General features: G+C 35.7%; 1 protein-coding gene across 20 annotated transcripts in view; it reads left to right on the plus strand.

The window, feature by feature from the left end:
- mef2cb (myocyte enhancer factor 2cb) overlaps window positions 1-12,362 on the plus strand; it is a 121,067-nt gene that overhangs the window by 38,652 nt on the left and 70,053 nt on the right. For all 20 annotated transcript variants that reach the window (XR_013821389.1, XR_013821390.1, XR_013821391.1 and 17 more), the window contains one exon: window positions 2,779-2,982. Coding sequence is in view for 16 of the 20 variants with exons in the window: in XM_079872928.1 (XP_079729054.1) it covers window positions 2,779-2,982 (204 nt within the window). In the remaining 4 variants the exon portion in view is untranslated. The remainder of the gene's footprint in view (window positions 1-2,778; window positions 2,983-12,362) is intronic.

The following is a 12,362-nucleotide window of genomic DNA, read 5'->3' on the forward strand; positions in this document are numbered from 1 at the left end:
AGCGGTCCTTCATTCTTTGCAGCTCTCACCACATCAAGGAGGTGTTGCAACTGGCATTTTCTGCAATTAACACGCTGGATCGCTGAAGGCTCATGAGCTTCACAGATTGTGGAGGCAGGTAGTGAGCAGGAGAGGAGGAAGAACATAACACTCCAAGGCCCTTGTGATCACATTACCATGTTACATATATGGTGAACCTAAAAATGGTATTGGAGACAAAGAGTGAGCGGAAGCTATTATGATGTTTTTCTTCATCAGATGAGATCAAATATGTAGCACTTGGCTAGTATTCAGTCATGTGATCCCGAGATAGTGGTTATAGCGAGGTGACTCCCTTAAACAGCTTCATCTCATGACAGCTTCATCTCATGTTGAGTGGACCTGATTTGACCATTTTTTCAAAGTAAGACTTACTAGGATAGTTCACAAAAACAAAAACTCATGTCGTTCCAAATCCGTATGGCTTTCTTTCTTCTGCGTAACATGAAGGAAGATATTTTGAACAATGCTGGTAACCAAACAGTTTCGATGTCCATTGACTTTCATTGTATGGGCGAAAAATATCATCTTTTATGTTCCACAGAAGAAAAAAAGTCTTGGAATGACTTGAGTGAGCAAATGATAACCGAATTTTCATCTTTAGGCGAACTATCCTTTTAAGAATAAAATATTGAGTGCACCGCTCATTTAAAGAGGAATATATGTGACCATGTCGCTTTAGAAAAAAAGACTATGGTGAAGGATAAATGAAGTATCTTTAGTAAGTGTTGTTTTGTGACTGTGGGTGTTGATGTCACTAGCCACAGTTATGAGCTTGACCACAGTGATTATTTAAAGTCCTTATATCTCCATATCTGTGTATGTGTGATACTACTTCCTCTTTCAGAGAACTGCCCAGTGCAAATTTTGGATGTGTGAATTAATTACTGACTCCGTTATTTGTTATTCAAATAATCCAAAATTCAAAGTCTGTTCATCAAACACATTGTTCAGCTTTTTCTTTTCTCCACCTGCTGTCATACTGGAGGATTTTTGGCTTATTCTTTTTGCATCTTGTCACACTTGCCAAATCTCCAGAAGCCTCAAGAAGAAACCTCTCAGAACTGCTAAGCCACAACGTGGAAGCTCAAAACTCTCGCTTTGGCTTTATCTTGCAGAAAGGGAGCTGTCAAAACATCAGTTGTGTTCTTTAAGTGGCTGTTCGACTTGTCAAAATGAACTTGTCAAAATGATACATAATCAATACATCATTACTTCGCTCATAAATTAGTAGAAATATGATGATAGAAGATGACCAGCAGGATGAGATCTTTATTTTTTTAACTATAATCTCTGAAAGATGAGAGATCACTGTCAAATGAAATTGGTGAGTTCCAGTTCAAGTACACACATTATAAAAACTGGTAACAGGTCATTATTCTCTTAAGGGGATATACACTGTAAAAAAAAAAAAAAGTTTTTTTTTTTTTTTTTACAGTTTCCTGTTTCCTTTTCCATTTTTATAAAGCTACACACGTTTTCTTTTTAGACCATTTTTTATTTATTTAAGCACAACCTTACTGAAACAAAAACTGAATCTACTCTCTCATATAACTAGGGCTCATTCTTTTTTTATTTTTTTTTTTCATTTAACACACCAGCTAAGCTAAATAGTTTCACCATGACAACGTCAGAAACAAATTAGCATCATCAAAGAAATACCTTATGCTAATACATGCTAATTTTCTTCCTTATCAAATTGCTTTGGTGATTATCACACGCACAATATATTTTGTAAAATTATGCATTTTTCTTCTGCAATAAATAATGCATAGATTTGCCCGCGAAACATGTATCACATTAACAGGTGCATGGGGACATTTTGGTTACACTTATGAGGTGAAGAGTTTAGCGGTTAGGCCTCAAGGTTCCTCGTCTGTGTTGTTCTTCTCAGGAGCTGGTCTGTACGTGTGTGGTTTCTCCAGCGCTGCATTTAAGTGCTCAAGAGACATGAAACCTATGAGGTCAGAGAGAGATGCTTCTTATTTTTAATGCTGCTAATTTAGACGAGAACATGCACTGAGAAGTCATTAACAGCCTCTCAAACACTCTGTGGCAGTGATGATCTTCGTGCGTGCGTGAGTGTGTGTGTGTGTCTGTATGTCTGCGCATCTGCTGGAAAGTGCATTTGCACACAGATGCACACATGGAGAATTTGCTTCCCATGCAATACAGGCAACCCCCCCTCCCCCCTCCCAATTTGCTTGAGGTGAATATGGTTAACCTTAATTATGAAATAAAATCCTAATTATTCAGTTGAACTATTGTATTAGAGGGGCCAGTCACAGTTAGTGTTACTGTATTAATCTTAAATGAAAGGTCATTGCATGGTTTTGGAGCACACAGGTTATATTTCAATTATTAAGCTCTTTTCGTATGAATGTAAGAATAATAGGAAAAGTGAAATAAGTATTTTACTTAGGATTAAAGAATGGAATTTTTAAAAGATCTTCAGTTGATTTATGAGAGGAAGGAGCTATTACACTACTGTCTATTTTTCCTGATAATTTGGAAGAGCACAAAGGAAAATAAAAGAAAGTAGACAGAAGGAAAGAAAACTAACATTGATTTTCTGAAGAAACGCTGTATTTAGGACATCTCGGGAGTCAAGAATATTTAAGAGTATATTCAACGCGCTGAGTAAACACACATAGAGTCATCCATCTCAGTTTTTATACGGCGTCAGTGAAGCCTATGACTTGTCTAACCTTGTTTCCCCTCTTCTGTCTCTCTCTCTAGGTGACATTTACGAAGAGAAAGTTTGGCCTGATGAAGAAAGCCTATGAGCTGAGCGTGTTGTGTGACTGTGAGATTGCCCTCATCATCTTCAACAGTACCAACAAGCTGTTCCAGTATGCCAGCACAGATATGGACAAAGTGTTGCTCAAATACACTGAGTACAATGAGCCACATGAGAGCAGGACCAACTCTGACATTGTGGAGGTGAGTTTCTCTAACCACACTTACCTGACATTCACACACTGACTGCAGGTTATTATTATGGTTATTATAATTATTTATTTATTTGTATTATAATAATAATAATTTAAAAAAAACACTACTGTTCAAAAGTTTTTAAAAGAAATCTCTGATGCTCACCAAGGCTGAAATTCTTTGATCAAAGATACAGTAAAACAGTAATATTGTGACATGTTATTACGATTGAATAATAATTGTTTTATAATTTTTGTAATTTAATAATTGAATATATTTTTAAATGTAATTTATTCCTGTGATGGCAAAGCTGAATTTTCTTAAAATTAAACAAATGTTTGTGGAAAAATATATAATAATGTTGAGTATGATCATGATGAAACCATGAGACTGTTTTTATTAATAGAAAGTTCATAGAAAGCATTTATTATTTAAATAGAAATCTTTTCGGACATTACATTTTTATCAATTTAACGTATCCTTGCTGAATAAAAGTTGTTTTTTTTTTTTTTTTTTTTAATCTCACTGATTCCAAACGTTTGAACGATAGTGTAACTTTTTCACTTGATGAAATTTTTTTGACATGATAAATGTTATATACTTTAGTTGCCGTTTAAAATTAAACTTATGACAAAATGTTACATAGAAATAGAGTTTTATATTGGGGGTCCCTTAGGTTGTACCTGTATGAAAGTCTGGGTGGGGGTCTGTAAAGGTTGAAAACCCCTGCAATAGTGAGTGTGTATGCAGAAAGATGTACATTAATGAGTGTTTCGTGTTTGATATTTCAGTAGGCGAAATGTATCATTAACACATGACTATGACTAGATTCCTTGTGCATAGTGTCGCTGCACCCTTTTTTTCAGCTCAACCCTTGTCACGGTGAGACACTATAGACACAAACCCAACAACACGTTTTTACAGTCTAATTGACTAGAAAATAGACTATATGAAAAGTGCACTAAATACATCCAGTGTCATGCTGTATTTCATTTCACTCTGTTCTTTTTGAATGCCTGCTGCTTCGATGTCTGCATTTTCTCAATCAGCTTAATGCTCCTTAAGGCTCTCAGGTCTTAGAGACACATTTGTTGGTTCCTGCCTTTAACCTAACCTGAGGTCAGGCCATGCTAAGCGATTGGCGGCAAACATCCAAAAGCATGTTGCAGCGTGAGCTGGTTACGTAATCTGCTTTTCTGAGATGTCACAACACATCTTGACAAGAAAAGGTGATACACATGGGTTGACAAGGTGGTCCTCTGAAGGACTAAAGGGCTTTAAAAAAGGTGTCCTCTTGCAATGCCAACACGTGAACAGGTCCACATCCCCAAACGGTTCTTAATATCACTAGATCTATCTGTGAGTTTGTGAAGTGAGTTGTTCTCAATCTAAGTGCAATCCAATTGCTTTGCACTTAGAGTCAGAAAAAAACATGTTTTTCTGTCTACTTCCTTTTTTATCCACTCGCTCTGTGCTCAATCTTCATTTCAGCTGTGCGTACACTGGCTCAATAATTCTGCAGCTTGATCTTTTTTAGGTTTATTTACATATTCAGCAATAATATTTCCATATGCATATATCTTATAAAGCCAGCGTGACATCTTTTTTCTAATTTATATATTTTTAATTTGGTTTTATGCGCTAGAAAATTATCATCTCAAATGCAAAGATGAGTTTTTGTAAGTTCATCTGTCATAAAGTGTGAAACATGCCCTGTGTTTTTGTCTCTTATACAAACTCAGACCTTGAAGCAGATTTAAAGGGCAAAAAGAAAGTGCTTGTTATACCTACAGTGCATCAAGGCACAATTATAAAAATGCACTCCAAGCATTAGCAGCTGTGCATTGCACTTGAAAAAATACTAGATTTTCTGTGATTTATTCTTAGAATATTTATCATTCCATTTCATATTGGAATTCTCAGAAACGTTCATTAGTGATTGAACAGTCATATACTTTTTAGTGTGTATTATAGTCCACACTCCATGGCAAGTGGTTTAGAAATTGAAGGAAAAAATTAATAAAGGTCCAAGATCCAATTTATGCTGAAATGGTGGTATACCATTCAATTTTTCAGGGGAGAGTGAAATGGAATGTAAAGTAAGATTCAGGGCCCAGCAAAAAGGAATAAAGATGTATACTTTACTTAATTTTAAGTGGATTTAAAAAAAAAAAAAAATCATTAAATGTACTTTACAATAAACAGGAATACCAATAATTATTTTTTTATTTGTTTTAGTATACTGTATATCATACATATTATAATTTAAAAATAAGTATGGACAATACACCGTTATTTAACACTATGCCAGCTATAAAATTCTAAAGGCAGTGAATGAAATGTTTGCAAAAATTACAGTGCATTACAATTCAAACTTTACTTCATGCTTTCAAGACTATCACGAGTAATTCTCACAATTTTAACAAAAACTCTTTTAGTTTAGTTTAGTCTTTTAGACCTGAAATTGTCTTTATTATTGAGTTCTGAGATTGTAAAATATACTTGTTATGCTTCATTTTTTGAAACCTTGTAGAACAACTGCAAAGTGCTGCACTCAGCTTAAAGGGATGGTTCACCCAAAAATGAAAATCCTGTCATCGTTTACTCACCCTCATGTTGTTCCAAACATGTGTGAGTTTCTTTCTTCTGTTTAACGTAAAATAAAATCATTTAAAGAATGTTGGTAACCAGACAGTTGACGGTAGCCATTGACTTTCATAGTATTTTTGTCTTACTAACGGCTACTGTCAACTGTTTGATTAGCAACATTCTTCAAAATATCTTCTTTGTGTTCAACAGAAGAACGAAACTCATACAGGTTTGGGACAACTTAAGGGTGAGTAAGTGATGACAAAATTTTCATTTTGGGCTGAACTATCCCTTTAAAAAGCAGGTCCTGAGTATCACAGTTTTCTTTGCCATGTGAAGACAGAAATATTAAGCACACTAAAGAATCAGCACACTCAAACATTGAAGTAAGGAAATAAAAAAGAGCATAGCGAGTCAAACTGCTCCCATCTCCAAGCAACAGCTATAGTGGAGTTTCTTTCCAATTTGCCAGATTTCGTGTTTGAGAAATCGATTTTGAAGGTGGCTAAAATGGCGCCCTAACTGGATTTGTCGACGCTGAAGCGTTGAGCTCCTGCAGGGCCCCGTTTTTCTGCTGCTAGGTTACATCACGGCCAGGGGATGTGGGCGGTAGGAGGTAAAGAGGAACAAAGCAGACTTCCTGTTGTGATGGCAGGATGGGGACGAGGCCTTGGGGTGGGCTGGAGGGGGAACTCGGCATAGGGGTGTCAGTGCCATAGTTCAGCTTTGAGCTGTAGAGTGTGTGAGAGTTTGCGTGTTTGATACACGTATCGACTTGGACGGTCTCAAAAGTGTGCTGTACGTACATAGATTTAGCATTGTTTAAACGGCCGAAAAACACACACACTCATATAAAACACACAAATCCGAGCAATCTTTCCTGTCTTTGCCTGGAGTGCCTGTGGGGTGCAGTGGGAGGATAAGGAGAGGCAGGGGAGCCGGGCGCAGCGTGTGGGCGTCTTGAAGAGCAGCCCGCTACATTAGCAATAAAGCTCCATGTAATTAGCATGTCTTTGGTTGATAATTAGCGTTGTTGGGAGAGAGGCAGTGAGAGGCTTGCCCAGCCTCTTTAGCTCTATTTATGAGAGGCTAGAGGCTCTTCTACCCTACTCTACTATCCCTAGCTCTTTCTTTCCGCTTATGTCTTCCGTTTTCGTCCCATTTTTATCTCTGTTTCGTAGGTCAGGCCATTATTTCTTTCAGCCGAAATGTACGCGGACGTGCCTTTCTCAATCTGGCATTGGCGTAATTAATAACATAAACATGAGAATAGAGACATGAAAAAAATATATAATTTGCAAGAGAGGAAAATGTTCTCAGATAGATTTTAACAATGTTTGTCAAAAGGATCTGATTTAATTTATTATATCACAAGACAGAATGGTAATGGATTTATCATACACGTCAACCTTGTTAAATGAAAGTTTATTGTAATGTAATAGAACATAGTTTTCAATTCATACTGCTTCATGCCTCAGTCGAAGCACTTTTCCTACCGTGTTTAGCTTTCACACAAAAACTCATTAAAAGTCTCCTACGTCTTAACATCTGAGGCTAGACGAAAGGTGGGAAGGTCCAGATAATTACACCTTAAGTCGTGAAGAAAGAACAAATTACGAGTTCTTGTGTAAGGTCAAATTATCTAGTTTTAGATTAGCAAGGGGGGAAAACAACAAAAAAAAACAACAATGCAGCATTTATTTGGCAGGTGATTAAAAACTTGGGTAAGGATTTCCCATAATGCACTGTGCCAGGAAAAGTTTTCCCAGCATAGAGAATTGAACTCGCAACCTTCAGATTACCAGTCTGACTCTCTAACCAGTAGGCCACAGCTGCCCCCAAATAAGACGTCCTACACGGGACTCAAACCCACAATCTTTGGATCAGAGTGCCTGTCACGCATCTCGTTGCGCCACTGTACAGACATTATTACAACACTATCCTTGCCTATTTTATTGGAAAATCTTATTCAAGGCAAAATTATATTTAGCGTCCCATTCATTGACAACCATATAAACATCTAGGTAGTCAGCTTGATGATGATTCTGGAATTCCGGTCAAATACAAGCTATTTTCGCTGTGCATAAAACATACAATATGCTTCAAATGATTATTCATATATGTAAATATGCAAACTCATATTTTGCGATAATTCCGATAGCACGTGAAGGCGACATTACCGCTGGTTGTGATTTTTGTGCAACCGATGACAGATCAGTTGTATTGATTCTCATCAAACGTTTTATTTTGTTGGCCATTACATGAAATCAGTCAATGAATGAATAATGTAAAACATATCAATATGATAAAAAATAAAACATTATGTAAATACTATTTAAATGTAACATTTATATTACACTTCTATTACAAATGATATAAAATTATGAATAATGTAAAATTATAATTAAATAAACAAAATAATATATAACTAATATATATATTTTTAACAACATTGTATTATAAGAAATATTATTTCAAATTAGTCAATTATTGAATGATTATATATATATATATATATATAATGTGAAGAAAACAAAATAGTATATAATTGAATTATACAAAATAATATATAATTTTATATAACATTTTTATTACTTAGAAGCTCCAGCTAAATGACTAATTAATAAGCATTATTCTATTTTTATTATTATTATTAATTCAGAACAGTTTTAACAGTATTAAAAACGAACGAGATTAACATGAAAGGAAGCTAGTTGTGGCTGCATGCCTTACTCATGTCAACACTCACGTCATCACATAGAGCGGTCGTGTGAACATTTCACAAACACTTGAGAGAGAGTTTGCCAAGCCCATCCCATCGTAGATTAGCTTTATCTGAACATCAACCTTTTAATCTTCTCTCTTCTCTCACCTCTACAAGTTCTAAATGAATCGGCAACAGAAAGGAGCGCGTTTAGCTGCAAGCGGCGGGAGACAAACTGAGAGAGAGAACGACAAGGAGGGAGGCTGGTGATTATTTCCAAAGGTCACACTGTTAATGACTACCTGCTTGGTTAATGAGATTCCACAAAGCTCCCTCACGATGTTTCACCCTCATATGTGTTGCTGTGTGCTGAGATGTGTAAGAAGGGTTGCAGGCGGCAGGCTTCTCTCAACTTACATCTGTTTAAAGTAGAAGGAGAAAAAATGAAGATAAACACAGGTTCATTAAACGTCTTGGAGAATGCTTAATGTGGATAAGGTACACTAATTAACTGAATTTCATTTTCATTTCTTTTCAAAGTGGCAGTAAAGAGTTAATTAAAATATATTTTCCTCATAAGGACTTAGCACATTAGCAGGCTCCTCTGGTAGAACATTCCCTCAGTTGTCTTTTGAAAAGACTTTCTTTCTTACTAGTTTGAGTAATCAGAGATCAGAGAGAACATTAGCCTACAGCGGTTTTCTCTCAGTGCCGAGACTCAATGGCCATCTATTTAACTTACAAAGGCCCGCTATGACATAACACACTCACATAACTGTGTCCTCTTACAGACAAACATACATCTGATTGAGGGAAATATTTGTATACCACCATAATCTACCACAACGCACACGCATACTATTGATGGCTCACGCAAAGAGTCAATAAGTTTATGCTAATTTAACCGAGTGATGTTCAAGCTCAGTGTTTTTGCCAGAATTTTTGATTAAACTCAGAAGAGGCTTTGTCTAGTTAAGCAAATAAACCTTGTGACATAGACAAGTCAACAGAGGAGGAGTGTAGATGAACAATGAGCATCACAAACAGGATGTAAAGCCTAGTATAAAGGGAGGCGTTATTATTCCTAGAGTATGTGATACACTTGATTGCTTGAACAGTTAGAATACACCTTACAATTGGTTGTATGTAAGGCATCTATGATGAGCCTAATTTGCATAGAAAGGCGTGGTTTTCCAATGACGTAATTTAAATATTAAGTGAAGCACTACCTCAGTGCACTTCTTCTTGTTAAACTAGATTGTTGTTGGTTAACCTTTAAATCCATGAATGTTAATTATTATTAAATATTCGGCTGCAAATTATTATTAAAAATCTGATTGCGTTCAGTTCTTGTTCTGCAGTAAATCGCTGAACCATTTCAAGCTTTGCTGATGATACTTCCTATTCTTTTGTTTTCTGCCTGCGGTAACTATGAGTGAAACATCACTTCCTCATTGTGTATCAGACACTGCACTTATTCAGTCATCAAAGATTGAATTATCGTTGTGCGGAAAAAAAAAATACATACACTGTTACACACCTCGGGTCTTTGGAATGGGAAAACATTCTATTATCATTTTTATTATTTTTTTCTTAACATATTGTTTATGATGAATTGATTGAGGAATACTAAGAAGGTTGATGTCCAACTTTAAAAAATGAATGAGGAAGAGGGTATAGTGAATGACGTCCTGGGTCACTTATGACAGGCCCGAGGTATGCGTTTAAGGGTTAAAGAATAAGAGATAGGACTGAGATATTGCAAAAGTGCATGTGCAAATTTTTAGTGAGTTTTTCTGTATCAATTATAGTGTAATGCATTACACTACTTCATGCTTTATAGAAATAAGTAAATATTGTAATGCATTTATGATGTTACAAAATATTTCTATTTCAAATAAATGCTGTTCTTTTGAATCTTGAAAAAAGTATCACGGTTTGCACAATAATATTAAGCATCACAACTGTTTTCAACATTGATACCAATAAGAAATGTTCCTTGAGCAGCAAATCACATGGATCATGTGACAATATGAAGACTGACAATTCTGCTTTGCCATCACAGGAATACATTACATTTTCAAACAAATTAAAATAGAAACCAGTTATTTAAAATTATAGTAATATTTCACTAAATGATTTGACTTCCTGTAGGCTGTGAGATTTGGAAGTCTTTGCATAATAACAAACCAGAATATATTTTCTACGGTTCCTTAAGAAGATAACTGTAAAATGTGACATGCGTGTGAGACGTCTGCCCAGCCTTCAAAGCAGATCTCATCGCTCATTCAGTGTGAAGCAGCACCGGTCCAGAGCATGTTGACCCCACAGCCTTAGAACAACTTGTTGAACTTCTGCCACATGGCAGCTGGATGTTGACGAGAAAAGGATTTTTTCTGCCTCGTTTTCTCTCTTTTGCTCCATCTAAATCTCTTGTGTTTTCCTCTACACTTCCCTCTGATTGGAAACAGCTGCAAAGCGTCTACGGCAACACTTTTAAAATGAGTGCATTTCAGAAGTGTCCAAATTAGGAGCCCCCTCCCTTTCCCCCTTCCTCCCTCTGTTTGTGTGTGTGTGTGTGTGTGTGTGTGTGTGTGATGTGGTTCTGTGTGTGTGCGTGCGTGAGTTTTTTTTAGCAGCCTTCCCCTAATAAATGTCTCAAAAAATGGTAGTGGTCTAAAAATAGTGTACTGTGTTGCTAAATTTAGCACTTGGCTTATTGCGCTGGCAAAGCAAATGGAGAAGAATAGGCGTGGAGAGGCAGGGTGAGTAAGCAAGACTCTATTCATTCAACAGCTTGTGTGGAGGACTCTAGTGAACCGCTGCCCTTGGACTGCATTCCTCCCCTCCACCGCCAGACCTGGGGGTGCCACTAAACATTTGATCCAGGGGATAAAAGCCGTTATTATTTATTTATTTATAAAGACTCTAAAGGGTTTTTATGGCTAATTTAATGGATCTGAATGGCTTCTCCAGTGATTCAGTGTCACAGAATAGTGCATGCACGCAATATATAGATATTTACAGAAACGGCTGTGATTGTAGATTAAAGTTTTTATGAATTTATATGAACAATTTTAGGTTATAAGATTAAAACTAAAAGAGAATAAGAATGTATAAGTAAAATGGCCCGTTCACACCAAAAACAATAACCATAAAAATAGCAATATCTATGAAGTTTTAAAAATCTTTCTAATTCTATAATTATAGGTAAGTCCATACCACAACTGTAATGATAACAACATATTGTTTCGATATCATTGGAATCACATTCAGAACAATTTTTTTTCCAGCGAATGAACAATAAAAACATTGGACACAGCCAATTGGATTCCATCCTGCTATAAAGATCTTAAAGTGTCAGACGATATAATTGCTACGTGCGCTTATAATAAACAGAACATTATTTTGTGTTGGTGTGGACGCTAATATAGTTATATCGTTATAGTTATCAGTTATACTTTATTTTGGCTGTCCCCTTTAAACACTCTGTTGACTATAAGTAATGTTGCACCTACATGTCAACTCACTCTTATTAGAGTATTAGTTGAGTATTAGTAGACTGCTAGGGTTAGGGTTGTAGACATGCATTTTGCAAAGTCATGTAGAATGTATTTTGGGGGATATAAGTGTTAGCAGATATGATGAAGACGGTCTACTAATACTAGTTAGTTGACATGTAGGTGCAACATTACTTATAGTCATCAGAATGTCTTAAGGGGATCGTCAAAATAAAGTGTTTCCTAGTTATCTTTATAGTTATCATTCTGGGTGTGAACACTTTGTCTAAGTGAGTATTTTATGTTCCCTAACTGTTCATTTTAAATGTTTCACCATGTTTTTCATTAGTTTATTTTTTAATGGTACTGCATATTGACAAATTCATTTTCAAAAGTACACATATATCATGTAGATTTAGTTCATATGTCATATAATATTGCATAAACCTACATGTATAAAAAATATATATATATATATTTATTTTTTTTTATTTTTTTTTTTCTTATGGTGGAATATAATGTCACTACAATGACACCCAGTTTCAAGTAAAAAAAAAAATGTAATGATACATAAGATGAAAGATCGGCTCTATTCA

This window comes from Squalius cephalus, assembly GCF_949319135.1.
Source record: "Squalius cephalus genome assembly, chromosome: 5".
Classification (NCBI taxonomy): domain Eukaryota; kingdom Metazoa; phylum Chordata; class Actinopteri; order Cypriniformes; family Leuciscidae; genus Squalius; species Squalius cephalus.